This window comes from Aquila chrysaetos, chromosome 8 (genome assembly GCF_900496995.4).
Source record: "Aquila chrysaetos chrysaetos chromosome 8, bAquChr1.4, whole genome shotgun sequence".
Lineage (NCBI taxonomy): Eukaryota > Metazoa > Chordata > Aves > Accipitriformes > Accipitridae > Aquila > Aquila chrysaetos.
Window position 1 is genome coordinate 32,852,296 of NC_044011.1, and position 16,810 is coordinate 32,869,105.

At 40.8% G+C, this 16,810-nt stretch overlaps 1 protein-coding gene across 3 annotated transcripts in view; it reads right to left on the bottom strand.

Annotated features, from left to right (window-relative positions):
* The window catches only part of PLCB1 (phospholipase C beta 1), a 412,867-nt gene that overhangs the window by 300,207 nt on the left and 95,850 nt on the right, over window positions 1-16,810 (bottom strand). For all 3 annotated transcript variants that reach the window (XM_030022429.1, XM_030022430.1, XM_030022431.1), the window contains one exon: window positions 32-100. In XM_030022429.1, the coding sequence (XP_029878289.1) occupies window positions 32-100 (69 nt within the window). The remainder of the gene's footprint in view (window positions 1-31; window positions 101-16,810) is intronic.

The following is a 16,810-nucleotide window of genomic DNA, read 5'->3' on the forward strand; positions in this document are numbered from 1 at the left end:
TAACATGTAAGCACAGAGAAAAAATTCCTACCTTGGGAGCTCTGGCATGTTTTCCGCATCTGGCATCTTTGACAAGGCTGATATCTAGCAGCTCAGTCTCCTAGAAGGAAAAATTGCAACACAGATAATTATTACATTAGTCAAAAAGGCTTGCTGTGTTAACAATGCCTCACTTCCCACATCAGTCAGGAGTTTGTCTGTTTGCAACGATGCCTGTCCAAACTGAAAACAGTTTCAATGAGTGCTCTGTTGCACTTAAGCTGTTCGAATAGTAATACGAAGACCGTAGACACATAAGCTTGGATTCCTTAAAAACGTGCAGTTCTCTTAAGATATATAGAATACATAGAAGCCATGAGTCAAGTTTATTTCCTTGATCATTAACTACCAGCTGCTGTGCTTTTTTTTCTTTTTAATACAATTTAAGCATTTTCATGCTAGTCACAGTGTGAAAAAGGCGATGTTACAAACAGAAAACCCTGCCTCTGCAATAGAAAACCTACTTTATTATTGCCAGAACATTTTGAGAAGTGCACATAAAACCCAAGAAGTGTTATATCTACAATGATAACAGGTTCCAACAATTTTAGTGACTACTGCTCAATAAAACCCATGTACTTTCATAGTTCATAACGTTATTCTCAAGTTGTGGGTTATACAACACATGCCGTACTTGGAACAAAACTGGCACGTGATGACAGCTTCTGTTAGGCAAATTCCTGTCCTCCCCTATACCAATGTAACATGAAGAATCTCCTTTCACTGATAACCTCTTGGGTCTCCACCCTTCCTGCTGGTGCCTGGCAGCATGGGAAGGATGAGGGCTGAGCTGAGCCCACGGTGCCCTGGGTGAGGCTGCCAGTGCAAGCCCAGCGAGGTGCACCCACCCCTCTGGGATCAGCACAGAGCATTCACCTGTCCAAACACGCAGCAAATTATAACCTTCAGCCAACATAATTTTCCCCATCTCATCCTGCAACAGGGCGTTTTTGGATGTTGCCATGTTGGTTCTTTCTTGAATGCCTTAACATTTATGGGCAGGGAGTGTTTGGAAGGAGGAAGGATGCTGGAGACTGGAGCAGTGCGATTCCCAGCTGCTGGCTCCCTTGCAGGCACCACATCCACGCGGCAGTGTGCTTGCTTTGACAGCAGCAACACCAACTGTCCTGCGAGACCCAGCAAGAACATCTGACCTGATTTAGCGTTACTTGACAATCTTAAAGCACATCTTAATACTGTCCACCTCAGTTACACTAGCATTTGGACTAATAGCCCATGTTAGCATGGCTCAACTACATACTAAATATAGTCTAAAAGTACTTCAGCAGGAGTGTGACCACGCTGCAATTAGAGCTACACCGGTTCAATGCATTTCAGCCTTCCAGTCGTAATTGCAAATACTGTGCAGAGAATTTGAAATCTCTGTGCTGGACACAGCCGCAACATTTTTTTTTAATTCCAAGGAGAAAAGAAAAAAAAAAAATTTTCTCATGGACTTGTTATTTTGCCATGGGTTACTTTGTACGCTTATTTCTTTTTCATTTTAAGAGACCCACTCCTCCACAACACTTGTAGACCTTTGTTGGCTACTAAGACATAAGCTCTACCACCAAATTTTCATGTGACCTTTCATTCATCACATTTCCTTCTGTCCCCCATATCAATCCCAACTGCCTTCTGTTGTAGTGCCTGCTGAACTGGCATGAGCATTTTTGTCCCTCTTCATCTAGCCTGTTTAGGGGAAACTTGCACTTTTGAGATCTTTATTTTTTGTTCTTGCCTGAAAGAGGACACAGGTATAAAAAATTGCAGGGAGGTGCAATTTAAGGTGGTGTTTTGTAAACTTCCTTAGGAAGTAACCCAAACTATACTGATACACAAGGCATATGGACACAAGCACTCTTCTGACCACGCTGCAGCCTCTCGCATGGACTGCTGATTGCTGTGCATAAAAGCTTGTCTACAGCTGCCCCTGTTCCAACTCAGGAGCACCTGATGGTTTGTAAACCCAACGTTCAGGTCCAGTTTGAAGCTGATCTTGCTTCCAGATCTAAACTACACTGACCCTTATCATGCCCAGCACGAGCACAACTGACATCAGGAGCTAGGGCAAAGTTCAATACTCTGAGTGCAGAAAAGCCCTTAATGCACCAAAGTCTTGGTAATTTCTCACTATTTGATGAGACAAGTGCATAAGGAATATCTAAAAATTGCATGGGACAGTGAGCACTAGCTCTCTATCTCCCAACGTGACTGGTCTCCAGGCCTGGATGGGGTCAGCTCCTCACCAAAGGGAAATGATTAGAATGGTGAAAAAAGAATACTGATTTTTACCAGCCACAGATCTGTCCCTGGGTTTTACAATAACATTCCCACATTCATATCATTCCTCTCTCAGTGGAATTTATGTCTCGAGTCCCAGCGATGCTGGAGTAGTGCAAATATGTCTCCATGTATTTTACTTCTTCTGAAATCTAGTCCATGTCACATTTGCATCTCAAAATGCAGCATGATACTCCTAGTGCTTGTGGAGATGCTACAAATTATTTTTCAATTAAAACAGAATTTGTTCGCCCTCGCTTTTCTTTTAAAGAAGTGGTGGGAGAAGAGAATGACTCTGTTACTCTCTCAAGTTGTTTCTGTGAAACATGACAGTGCCAGTTACATCATGTTACCACCTGGGATATACCAGTAGTAGAAGGCAAACTCCATGCTCAACACAGGAAAAAACAAACAAACAAACAAACAAACAAATAAATATGTAATCAGAGAGAAAAAAAGCCAAAGAAGCACTATGAAATAGCTATGTATGCAGGTATTGCAGCAGGTGCAACTTCAAATAAAACAGGAAAATGGCACACTGGAGGGCTTATCTTTAAGTCAATGCATGCGGCCATTTAGATACTGGCAGAAGTGAAAATAATGAAACATGGCAGAGCTACATTTGGGTTTATCACACTCAGAGCAAGAATTAAGGTGGGAAACAGAAGAGTCACGACATAATTACGGGAAGAAGGACACCAGACAACACCACACAAAAGGCAACAAGTTGGAAAGAAAACCAGGGCTGAAAGCCAGCATATTCTGTGAACATCAAGCAAAGGAAAGCCAAGACAGGGCAGAGACAGGCTGAAAGTCCATCAGCAGAAATGCACAGAGCAACGTGCAGAGCGGAGCATGGAGACGACGGCACTTCAGATCTACGGACGGCGCACTCAGCAAGGGCAGACGTGCCCAGATTTGCTGTTATCGGACAAGAACGTGGCCTTCGGGGTGAGAGGCCAGGGGTTATATATACAACAAATGATACTCACACCCTGAAGTGGTCTCCAGCCCACTGTGAAACGTTCCACAGAAGCTACAGGCACATGTAGGGCATGTAAAAATAAGATTTTGCCAAATAAAAGGACTGACAAGCACTGCAAACAAAGGCTTTAGCAGCAAACACGAGAGAAATGAAAGATGCTGAAGAAAAATGGATCTTAAACAAAGATGCTGAGCCACACAGAGTGAATTTCAGAAGTTTTTTTGGTTGGATTGGTCTGGCATTTTAGCTTTTTTAATAAAAAAACCCCCAGCAAATAGAATTAATCATTTATACACTTAGAAAAGTGCAACTAGACCTCCCATAACACAAACATAAAAAGACCCTTTTAAATGGAATAACACACATTAGAAAGAGACACAGAAAAGGCAATGACCAGCATCCCCAAGGACAGTAAAAGGAACCTGAACAACCCTGCTCGGGTCTGCACCCTCCCGGATGGATGAGGATGAGGAAGTATAGGGTTGTTTCGGAGTTTTGACTACTACTTTCAAGCTGCTTGCATGCCACCAAGCCACTTGCAGAAAATGTGATAGCCTGAGGACCTAAGACCTAGCAAGGACAGTCTAAGAAGAATAGGGGAAGAGTGGAGTTTTGTGGGGCTACTTTGGCAAGACCAGCTGGCATGGCTGTAGGAAAGGTTGACCCCCTAAACATCCATCTTATGGCCTTGCTGCACTGCTACCTCGCTGATGCAGAAAGCCGGTTTTATAATCCTATCCCTATAATCCTTTATATCTCTATTTGACAAGACCACTTAATTTGTGGGGGTTCTCTCCTAGGCGATAATTACGGAAGCCACAGGAAAATAAAGTCCAAAGTCTCAACCACCATCAGATATCAGAAAGGAATAGTCCAGCTTCCAGAAGTACATTTGATATGTATGTTCAGGTCTGCAGAAGCAATAGCCCGATAGGTACTGTAGGCTATGCTCTAAATTAAGTAGATGAGAGCAGGATATGCATCCACGAAATGCCTCTGCAGGCAGCATTCAGCAGGGCTTGGATAAATCAGAATTCATAATGTGCCATTTCTTAGAAGTTCTTTGGTTCAAAAATACCAAACCTCCTGGAATTCCCTGACCCCTGGGCACTTGCTTTCATCTATCAAACAACTAATTAAGAGGACAGAGAGCAACCTCCTCCCAAATGAGAGAAAAGACAATTTCCTATCTCTACTGCAAAACATGGGCAGACTTTTGTAAAGGGAAAATACACTTAAGTACTGGACAGAAAGATACCCCATTTCCTGTGCAGCAAAACAGCCCAAGCCCTTCTCTGCTTAAGTCAACAGGAGTTTTGCTACTGACTTCCTCCATGCAGGCTTGGAAACTGCACTCTGCTGCATGAGGCACAAAAGCCATAGCAACTGGAGAAAGAAAAAAAAAAAAGAAAACCAAACACAAAAACCACCAAACAAAAACCTCTGCAAGTCCAACTTTTCCCTGCTTAGAGACCTTCAGTCATTGCTGTTAGGACTTATTAATCTTGCAATAGAGTAACATCTCCTAATGCGAGTGGTAGATCACTCCAGTAATTTATAATACAGAAATTCCAGAGAATTGAATTATTAATCCTACCATGTTTGTTTTCAATTAGCAGCTGAGACAGAGATGCATTCATATAGGGCTAGATTGTGCAATCTCACTGTTATGGGTGAGCACACACTCACAAAAGCAATGAATTGTGCAACCCTCAGTGACTGCTTGAGCACTTATAATTAGGCCCGTCTGAATTTAATATAGTAACACCAATTTATACCAGCTGAGGATCTGGCTCACTCCAATTTTAAACTGCCCCAAACGATGCCAAGTGAATCACAGTGTCTTGGGAACTTGCTTGTGACGTAACCCCAGCTACAAAGCAGGATTCCTTATCGATCCCACTGGGGAGCTCTGCTGAAGAGCCATTGGCAGCACGGCGGGCTGAGAGCGGGATCAAGTGTCCTACAGAATTTCACAAAAACTATGTCAAGGAGACATAGCAGAAGTGGGTGTGCATTACAACAGCTGCATGGGTTAGTTGGTCCCAATATCTAATTACTTTACTTATATGCCTAACAAAAGGCTCCGAGTACTCACTGTGGCTGAGTCGTCTTGCATTGCTCTGACCTGTGTTTGTTCAACGTCAATTTCCACATCCCTTCTGGTCAGATGTTCTTTTTTCCCATTGTATGAAGTGTTGGTGCATGCTGCCAGCAACTGTGGAGCACAGTTCTCACAGTCATGTTGCTGTAGCCATTGCTGTTTAGGGATACAGTTGAACTGACATATACCTAATTAAACTCTTAAAACTCATTTTCCACTTAGCTTTGAAATCTGTTGCTTCTAGTTTCAAATCTGAAGAAGAAACTTCGTGCCTGAAAGCTTAACTAACTCTTCTAAATGTTACCAGTCCATCTAACAGAAGACACAACACTGCCTTCAAATTTTGTCTGATACAGTGCTAGCAAAATAAACTTTGAAAAACTAAGCCAGTTTTGTAAACAAGCTCCATTTAGTGCTACTGGATGGCAACATCTGCTGAAAGTTTTCAAAGCGAAAAGGCCATTTTGCGGAAACAAACTTCAAACAGAGACTTAAACAACATCTTCTATTGGGAATAGTTAAACATAATGAAATATTTCTTTAACATTGAAAGACTCCATTTTATCATTTTCTGAACATGAAAGCATTGAATATTTCTTGAAGAAAAAATTTATGCAGTTCTGAGTTACTTTTATCTTTATTCTACATTTAAAAAATGTTATTTAAAATAAAACCACGAGTGAATCTGATCGGGAACAATTACAAGTTATGCTAAAGAAGTACCTGGCCCTATAGATGCAGAGTAAATATGTATGCAAACACAGTAATTTACAACGATTTATAGAATACACTTCATTCAGGTTTCAGAGATTTTGACAGTGTACTGATCAATCAGCCACACTCAGATTAATTCCAGGACTGAAATTCTCTGCAGTGAGAGTGAACATTTAGCACTAATTTAGAAAGGATGCTTCCATAGGTAGGTGATGTCATATATAATCCCCTGTTAAAAACATATCTATTTTTTCCCCGTTATCATTAAGAATAAATTGAATGAAACACAGTGATTTGTCTCCTCATCCCAAAGGCAAACTGTGGAGGACGGGTGAGGCTGATTTAACAGAAACCTGTATCGACGGCTACAAGAAGAAATAGCAAGGCTGTCAATGACATTAATTGGAGCTGAGCTAAGGTAGCGCTGCGTTTCCCTGAAAGTCTTGTTATATAATTCATAAGCTGCATCCCACTAGAGAGAGCCAGTCCCTGAAGAAACTGTCTCCATGCTTGCTCCTGGCAGCACACAATTCAATTATCAGGCATCAAAATCATCAGCTGTGTCAATAAGCAAGCAGCACAGTAGCACATACACCCTGAAGTCAGTGATAAAACTCTGACAATAGCAAAGTTTTTACCTGCATAAAGTTGTTCTTCACAAGTTCAAAATATTTTATTACCTTCCCACTTACTCTTTTTAATATAATCATTTTCAATGGCTTGTTAATGCTGTAGCTTTCCAGCCTGCCCAAAGCAACCAGACCTCTTCTAGCTCCTTGCAGGTGATACTCTCCTCACAGAAGTTATGAAGAAGCAATTGCAAGGCATTCAAATAATGGAACAAATACTCTGGTTAAACTGAATACATATGTCTAGATTAGCCATTGGCTTCCCAAAGGGTTATTAAAACTTTTTGTGTGTTCAAACTTGGTTAAAGCGATTCCTGAAATCTCTGCCTTCTAAACTTCTATTTCAAAATCCAAAGCCCAAAACAAATCCACTATCCTGGCACCCAAAATGAAAAAAAACAGCGAAAGGCACAGCTAGTCCTGAGGGGCAAGAGACAGGAAACACTCTGCTGCCCTCACTACTTCACTCAAAATCACTTATTTTCAAGCTCTTCCTTTCTGGCCAATAAACGCTGGCAGAAAATCACCACAGCCCCATCCATTTCAGGCCTATTCAGAGCATGAGGCTGGGCGCATTCCACCATACGCAAAGGGGAAGTTCAACTTCTGGACCTTTCTCTCTTGAGTATCATTTTAAGTGGGGAGCTGTTTGTCATCATCAGCGCTGTATCTCCCCCCAGAGCTGGTGGAGGTGCTCTGCCATTTCTTCTGCTACCTACGGTGCTAAGAGGCATCCCCTAAGGCAGGGAGTGATGGAGATGGAAGGAAGAAATGTAGATGTGCTCCTCTTACAGAATGCAGCAGCTTGGCCAACAAGAAGGGATGGTTTTAAACATTGCTTTGGCCACACGAGCGCCTTAGGTCTGGCCTAGCATTTCTGACCAAATAGTCCAGGCAGACACATCCCCTCTTTACAACTCGTGGCATTCAGCCCCAATGCATTCAGGCAACTGAATGGTTAAGGTTAGTGCTTCGTCCAATTCAGAGTACAGCTTTGACTCCCACCTCCCCCCCTGCCCAGTGAGTTCCCAGCCAGCCCTCTCCAGAGAAGCTCCTTGGCTTGCTTCCTCAGCCTCTCCTGTTCTGCCTTCTGCAAGAAAATAAACATGGTTCGTTAGACAAGGAGGAAAGTGATGCACTTGGGACCCCATTACACCTGGCTCCCCAGGTGGCTATCCCAGCACTCTTGGTTAAAGCACCTGGTGAGGTGACCACAACTACAATCAACTGTAACTGCATGGTGGGATAATCTTCTCCAAGCAAACAATTTCAAGGGGTTTGGTATCAGAGGGAATGGAAATTTTTCAAAAATCACTTGAACAGAATGACTTCTTAAAACGCAAAATGAATTATCTGCAAATTTGAACCTGAGCTAAGCGTCATCTGGGTGGTCATTAACTGTTCTTAACTCAAAAAGAGTCAGAGGACTTCAGCACCTGCAAGGCAAGAACTAGTATTTATAATTTGACTCAAATGCTCTGAGAATGAGCTCCAAATACTTTGCAAAGTTTCTTTGCTTGCACATTCTTCTTGAAGTGCCAAGTTACATGACATCCCTACTGAAAGGCCCTTATAGCAAGCAGTCCTACAGAAGAGTAAGCCACAAACTGAAAAGTTTTTGCAATCTTAATAAAGCTCAGTCTCTCCAATGTATCCCTGAAGACATAAGAACAGCAACATTTTCTAGTAGAGGGAAAATAGTCTGCAGTTTATATGAAGCACTGGGCTATTAGGAAAAAAAAAAAAGAGAAGGAATTTTCATGCTAAGTACCCTTTTACTAATGGAAGCAAAACAAGCCTTCTGCACCTATGCATATAGTTCTTTGCTGCTTCATTAAGGAAAATTTCATTTACTTGGATTTACAGACACTGTGGCTAAGCAGTCTAGAAACTGGTGCATAGATTTCGCAACACAAGTCTTAGTGCAAAGAAATAGTTGGGAAGCAGAAGAACACGCAGATGTAAAGATTTGCTACCGGCCTTCATCACAGCAAACTGACCGGCACAAACAGGTGAAGGACACACCAAAGAGTCAGTGTGTTATGATCAGCAATCATCTCAGATTTTAAAAGTAATACATTGGAAAAATAGAAAATTTCCATAACAACAGGTAAGACTTTAGTCTGCCCCCTCTTCATCCACATCTGAAGCTACAGTTCTAGTCCAAAGTCACCACTGCTTGACTGGGGTATAAGCTCAGCTTGGTATATAAAAGTAATTACTTCCCCTGTTAGTCAGAGTATCAGTATATACTCCACAAAGCCAAGCCACTATCCTTAATCTTACAGCCTAAATACACAAGACAATCAGTGGACAAAATGAGAAACAGGCATGTAAAGTAATCTCCTAGCAGGACAAAGGAAATCAGTGGCAATGCTGGAGATGTATCTTCGTATCTTAGTAGCACGCCCATTAGCGTGCAGTCTCCTTACCACACTGCTGCCTTTGCATCGGACTCCTAACTACCGGTGCTCTACCTTTCCAGGAAAGGCAGCATGCCCTGGAGAATCAGAGTTGGATACAAGCTTGTTACACAAGAGTTAGGAGCTTTACAACAACAGGAGCCTGATGTTTTTTAGAGAAATCTGTGCACAGACAAATCTGGTTATAAGCAATGTGTCATAAACCAAGTGAGAAATCAATCCCCAGCAGAGCTAGAAACAGGTCCCTGGTCATTTAGTTTCCCATTAGAGCATGCTCCCTCCCGTGGCCAGTCAGCTGTGGACAAGCTGTATAGCTGCTTTCTCATTTTAAATGTTTCGAGGGGCTCATCCGAGACTCCTTCGAAGCTGCATCCCACCGCGCTACACTGCAGCACAACGGGAAATCCCACACCAACAGGAGCTCGTCTCAAGTTCAGGGCAATACAAGCACACCCATGGCTCAAAAGTTTCTCATCTAAACAACTTTGTTTTCTAGCAGCTGGCAGTGGGAGTTGCATGGGTACAAGCACCTCGAACGTAGCAGTTGGAATTGGTTTGGTTCTGCTAAAATTGCTCTCGTGGAGCTGCTCATCCCACTCACACAACTGGGTAGCAAACAGGAGGAAAAGGAGAACTGATGAGGTCCAGCCATATTCAAAAAAGAAAAGAGCTGGGGGAGGGCCTGCTTCAAAAGAAAATACAAAGCATATTGTAGGCAGCCTTCATAAAGGTACTTGACTGATTTTTATTCACATAAGTGAGAATAACCTGGCAATTTTTAGCTTCAGAGTAGCAAGGAAAAGTACAGTGAATTGAAGTTTTAAGCAGCAGGTGAAAAAAGCAGTATTTCTATTAAGAAACTTCTCTTTCTGTACCAAAAGTCATAATCATGTGTGCTTATGATGATTAAACACCTCCCCAGAAAGAGCCATAACATATTTTGGGGGTGATGTTCTTGTGCTACTATTTCATCCTGACAAGGGATCACAGACTACATAGACCAGTATTATGGTTTTTCTTTTGAAGCAAGTAAGGTGCATTACTTTCAGCAGAGTGCCCCAAATAGTGAACAGCTGGAGCAGAGACTTTCATCTCAGGTGGAAGAGCCACTGTACAACTCCTGCCTACTGCCCTGCACCACCCTACCACTGCACCTGACATTGCAGCTCCTCCTCAGGCAAATCTCCTGGCAATCAACAGAAGATTTTTCCAAGATTGAACAAGATCAAGTCCTTTGACCTTCTTCTATAAAAGTCCTTTTCTATTCACACAGCCTAAGTTTGATGCATTTAAGAGAATATCAGCATATTTATGGCTCTGATTATACGATTTTAGAAAAGACTTCAGCAGGTGAGGGTGTTTTTGGCAGAACTACACTGTTCTGGAATGGTTTTCTTTCTGACTGGTTGATTTTTGTAGAGGGGTTTGCAGACAGCACATTTAATTCATGTCAACAGCCCAAAGCTTTTGGCTTCTTTATATTAAAACAATAAATACCTTTTACATATCTAAATTTAACAAAATTGAGAGATTAGCATCTTGGAGTTGCTCTGCTCCCTACATAACATAAGAAGTTTTAAGGTTAAGGCTCAACATAGTAATATGTGCCCTACTTACATGCCTGTGACTTCCGTGGTTGGATAAGGTAAAAGGATAATCAACTGAAAACTGTACAGAAGCAGAATGTATGTTCCTGCCAACTCCTCTAGCTAAGGCCCTGGCATGTCTTAGTTAACTGGAAAATCCACAGTCCAGGCACACTTCCAACTGGAGACTCCAGCTACAACATGACACTTAAGCATTAATGACAATAGCTGAAAACTCACAAAATCAACCTTTGTAAATAAAGGCACTTCATGCTTTTAGGGTCCAAGGTCTGGTTTCTGGGATGTATTTAAGGCTGAAGCTGCACTAAAAGACATGTTGTCAAGATTTCTCCCCAAGACAAAAAAAATCTCTTGGGATCAGTTATTTTGCTAGCATATCTGTTATTACAGGGTGAAGATTTCTCAACGGGTTTTTAAATAAATCATCCTGGTCTTACCCCTAATCTGTACCAGACCTGGAGACTGAAGAAAACCTAAAATATCTACATTTTAGAAAATGGAAAGGAGGGGAAATGACCCCAGAAGCTGCAGGCACATTAGTCTGATAGGCAAAGCTTTAGATCAGATGATGAAAGGAATATAATAATGTGACGGTAAAACAACAAAAAAACAAGAGGCCACATGAGCTTGCCAGCCAGATCATATCTAAGCAAGCTGATAAATTTTTTTCTTGGCACAGGAAGCTCTGAAGATCTTCTCTGCCTGAATTTTGATTAATTACATGAGCCAGAATTGACACATCATCATGAAAAACTCTGGTCACCAGTACTCGGAGGTGAATTTAACTTGGAGATATAGACAGGGTTTCAAAAGCAATCACAGAACTGGGAGTATGCTCTTACTACAGAAGACTAGAAGAGCTTGGCTTCCACAGAACAGCAAAAGGAAGGCTAAGAGGGGTATGATTATTGTCTATAAATATATGCATTGTATAATCAGTTGAGAGGAAGAGGAGCTATTCAATCTAGAAAGAAATAAGAACTGAGCTATATAGATTCTAGTAAGTATGGGCAAAATTAGGACCATTTTTCTTTAGATACTGAAAGCAAAAATCACTTTTAAAATGGAGTTTGACATGTTTCTGAATATGAAAATAATACATGCACTAAACAATATCCAAAAACATAGAACTAACCCAGAAGATCTTTTTCTATAGTGTAGACCTAAAGGAATCGTATTTATTTACATCTAAATCCTTGACCTCCCACTATTCCAATCACCATACAGCTTTCTCTATAAAGTTACCATGGCACAGGTAAGTCAATAATTCATTAAATACCAATTCATAAGTGGCTTATTTTGTAGGTCTTGATACTCCCAACAATTTCAGTGGAGGTTTATCCCAAAGAAGATTTATACTTCCAGGCTCTTTATGTGAACATCAAAAAAAAGCAGCAGAAGTTGCACACACACAAAGAAAAGCTTTTCCCAGCCAGATCCTCGACAATTTGCTCCTCTCAAGGAGGATGAAGTACACAAACAGTATCAGCGAAGATGTCCACGTACAGCCAAACAGATGAGAAACACTTTAGGTGAGTGCACAACATCAGCATAAGAAAGCATCAGTATGTCATAACAAATCATATTTTGCTTCTTCAAATGTACATAGTTCCTAGTGCAGTAACTCAGCAGCAACTCTCAATGGCCACATTCTTCTCCCTGTGCTGCACCAGCAGACAGACGATTCTCCTTGTTGGAGGACGCTCAGCCCATCCTCCTGCAGCCCATTTCACTTCACCTGCTGTTGCCATATTTTAATTTCCCTTATTACTTCCATTTGCTGCTTACCTTGTAAATATAAGTGAGTTTAGGACATAGTTGTTTGTTCGGTATTTATTAGGGAATTAATTAGAGGGGAGTAAGAATTTCTTGCTGATTTGTTTTGTATAAGCTGTAATCATTATTATTTTTCATGCATGCTCCCAGGGTTTATGGATAAGTGCATTTTAAAAACCAAAGGGGAAAAAAAAAAAAAAAAAAAGAGAGAATCCCCAGATCAGAATCAGTGGGTGAATCTCTAAAGATTTAATTTACATTCATCTACTATTAATCTGAATGCATAATATTCTCCATTATTATTTCATAAATCTCTAGAAAGATCTGGGAAATTATTTTTATTAAGGTATTTGCATGTGCATGCCTCAAATTCTTCTAGTCTTGGCAGCTGTACTTGAAATTGGGATTTACACTGAATGAGGAAATACAGGTCATTCTGCAAACACAACAGAGAGAAAGTCAATGGCAACGTGTTGGAAGACCTTGAATTCTTGCCAAGCCACGTTTCCCAAAATATTTTGCCCTACACCACACTCAAGCTTCAATTATCAGCTACTCTGTCCTGCAGGAGCCAGCTGCTCTGAGCATGGAAGGCACACACACAAAATGTAACCAAGTCATCATGCAGCAAAAAACTTGGTGACACTTAAGACAGATGTATGATTAAGCCTTCTTATCTTCAATCAAACTGAAGAATGCACTTTTCTTAATAGGGACTCACTTCAGCCTACACCTTAAGTGTGCTAATGGTTGTGTTCAGCATTACACTCAGTCATGCCAAAACACACTCGTAATTTTGCATTTCATTGCCTCAATCTAACAGTTTGTGGGTTGTTACAAGGTGGGGGGTTTTTTGCTATCTGTGTCTTGTCTCCACTTGTTGACAGCACAGACACAAAAAAAGAAAAAAAAAGACATTTTTCTCTTCTATCAGGGCACTCTGCTCTTTCCTGTTTATATTTTGTTCCAGTATGAGGAGTTAAATGCAAAGCAGCAAACCCAAGGTTAGCCCTGTTGTCCAGTGATGTTTCCTTATTTAGCAGTTAGTTTTACTGCAATCTTCTGGTCTCTCCCCCACAAATATTCTCAGTTCTGTTCTCTGGAGCATAGTTATTCTAAGTACCCTTCCCCCAGCAGCAGCATGCTACTACTTCTTGGCTTTTCAAAAGAAGGTTTGCCTTCTTGAAGGCGACCAAAACACATCTTGAAGATCAAGTATCAAAGGGCTCAATCCTGACAGGGTACTGCAATAGAAGATAAGGACCCAAATACTTTGTGGATCCCCACAGCTGAGATACCCAAGCCTCTAAGATGTACAACCCAACACCACAATCTCTGCATTCTGGAAACACCTTGAGGGCAGTTTCCACAGGCACAACCAACCTGCAACCCCAAAGGGCATTTAACACCCAGGCACACCAGTTTGAATCAGTTCATATTTCATATTATCAGAAAAACTGTATCACTGCGTGCACTTGTCCAGTGCTCTCCGTTATACTAGCTGGATGTCAGCTCTGCATTTCTTTGCAAAACTTTAACCATTCAGCATGAAATAACCCTGCTGGATGATTGCCTGGGCTGGGGTGGGTTGGTTGTTTTTATTTTTAAGGTAGCAGCCAGGGTGATTTTACCAATTTCCTCAAATGAAGCTGCAATTTCTGAAATAAGGCACATCTCTCCAAAGAGATGAGTGGGAGCCAAAATGGTTTGGAAAATATGCATGCTCTAAAATATTAACTACTTCTTGTATGTGCGAAGATCTAATGCCATCCTGCTTGGAGAAATACCTCTGGATTTTAACAGTCAAATTGTCTCTTTCTACCAGACCTGTGAAAATACAGCCAAGTTTGGACAACTAGAACATCAGAAAGACTCAATTTGCACACAAGGAATACAAAAAATGGTGGAGAATATATGTTCATATTATTATGCTCAAAATGCATAAGGAAACTAAAATGAAGTTTATTCTAGCATTTTATAACTTCTAAGCAGTTAAGTTTGCAGCAGTTAAGTAATCTCTTAAGTGTCTCATTTCTTTCTAAATAAAATCTCACATGTAATGAAATTATTGTTAAGAATCAAGTGTAAGAATTAGCATGTCTCTCAAAGCAGGCTAGGCTGCTTCCAGAATAACACCAAAAAGTGCTATTAATGGGTAAAAGCATGCTAGTTAGAAGAAAAAACAGCCTCACAGACTTAGAAAATGGATGCTTTTTCAGTAATTATGTGGATTGAGAAACAGCTATTTTTGTTGACATCTTCAAAGAAACTTTTACAGTTATAGTAAGAAAACAGAAGAAAATCAGCAAGCATGGGGCGGGGGCTGTCCAGAAAAATGGTAGTTTGAAAACCAACAATGAAGACAAATCTGTTTAGGAGAACAAAAAGAACGCCATTTGGGTAGAGGCTAGGGTTAGTGAAATCGCCTACTGTGATTTTAATCCATGCACACATCAGATCAGGCATTTTACTGATGAGATTTTAATTGGAGCTTGGTCACCCTTGAAAATCCCTCCCATAACACATTGGTAGGCTGGCTGTGAATCAGGACAGTAGGGATGATGACACAAGATACTCAAAATTAGAAACTGTCTGACAGCTAAGCCTGTTAAAAGACGCGTGGCAGCGGAGAGAGTGAATAAACAGGAACTTTTCAGAAGGTCATATTTGTATGTTTTGTGGTCAACTCTTGCAGCTTTATGATGACAATTGTGATATTTAGGGTTGTATTTGGTGATTTTTTTAATTACTATTTGTAAATCCTAGCTCTTATATGAGAATTACAGGATTAAACATGGAGTGTGATGTGTAGAGGGACAAACCAGATTTTAGGCACTTTTCTCCTGGCATTTATGTGTATCCAGTGAAAAATACTTTACCCAGTTAAACCAAACAGACTCTCAGATTCTCATGATCTTTCCCCAGGTACTGACGAGCAAACTCTAGTAAGTACAGGCCACATTTCACCATGTTCCCCTATTTTTTGCAGGGTGTTTTCAATAAAACCACCGGTGGCAAATCCACAAAGCTTCTCACAGAAGGATCAAGGGTGATCGCAGTGAACATGTTTTACTTAAATGTGTGCAAACCATGACACTGTCGTTGGGTATGTGAAACAGGTGCTTTCCAGTAATGCTGATTTTGGCCTCACTGGACCACACCTGGAGGTATTAGTCAATACAACTAAGGGAATCCAAGTCTATGCTGCCACAGAGGAGTTTTTCCCATTATGTATGAAGTGTTAAGTAATCTTACTCATTTACTCAAGCCAATGACTAATATTACAGAAGTTTGTGCAACTCTAAATTTCACTGCAGAGCTTTTGCAGAGCAATTAGCTAGCACAAAGCCAAACTTAAAAAAGACATTTTGGCCATGACTCTCTGATGGCACCAGCTGATATGCCCTAAACCCCAACTTAAAAAACTTCCTAACATAAACATGGCTCTTGCTGTCTTTTGATATTGTTCCATGTACAAAGAGTTTTAAGAGATTTGCTATAAATGTAGCAATTCTCTTAAAAACAAACAAAAACTAGAGGGACTTGTGACTCTCTTTCTTTCACATCTTCTACATGTATTCCTGTTATGAAACTTGCCTCTTTTATAATAAGAAAATCCCCATACCCCCCCCCCCAGATACATGATGTTGTAAAACTTTATATTCTTTTTTCAGTCTGGATTATAATCTCCAGGATCTTCCAAATCTGACTCTAAACACTAAGCTGTGAATTCACAGCTCTTGGACTGTGGGTATACAAAGATGTAATGGCATGCCAGTTTCCTTTCCTAAAGCAAATACAATTTTCCATTCACAAAAATTTGCAGAAACACCTTTAATTACTCTGAAAATCTGGCTTTACATGTCAGTCCAGACCAGAATTTACCTTTTTCAATACAGAAAGGCCTCTTAAATTCTAACCGTGTTTATCTGTTCTTTAAAACAAGTTTTTATTCACGTTGGTAGAGGCTTAATCCCTCTCAGTAGTCTCAGTATTTTCAAAAGATTATTTACCACCTCAGTTAAAGGAGATGTGATGGGTGGACCCTGGCTGGTTGCCAGGTGCTCACCAAAGCCGTTCTATCACTCCCCCTCCTCAGCTGGACAGGGGAGAGAAAATATAACAAAGAGCTTGTGGGTCGAGATAAGGACAGGAGAGAGATCACTCTCCACTTACCGTCACGGGCAAAACAGACTCAACTTGGGGAAAATTAACTCACTTTATTACAAATCAACCAGAGTAGGGTAATG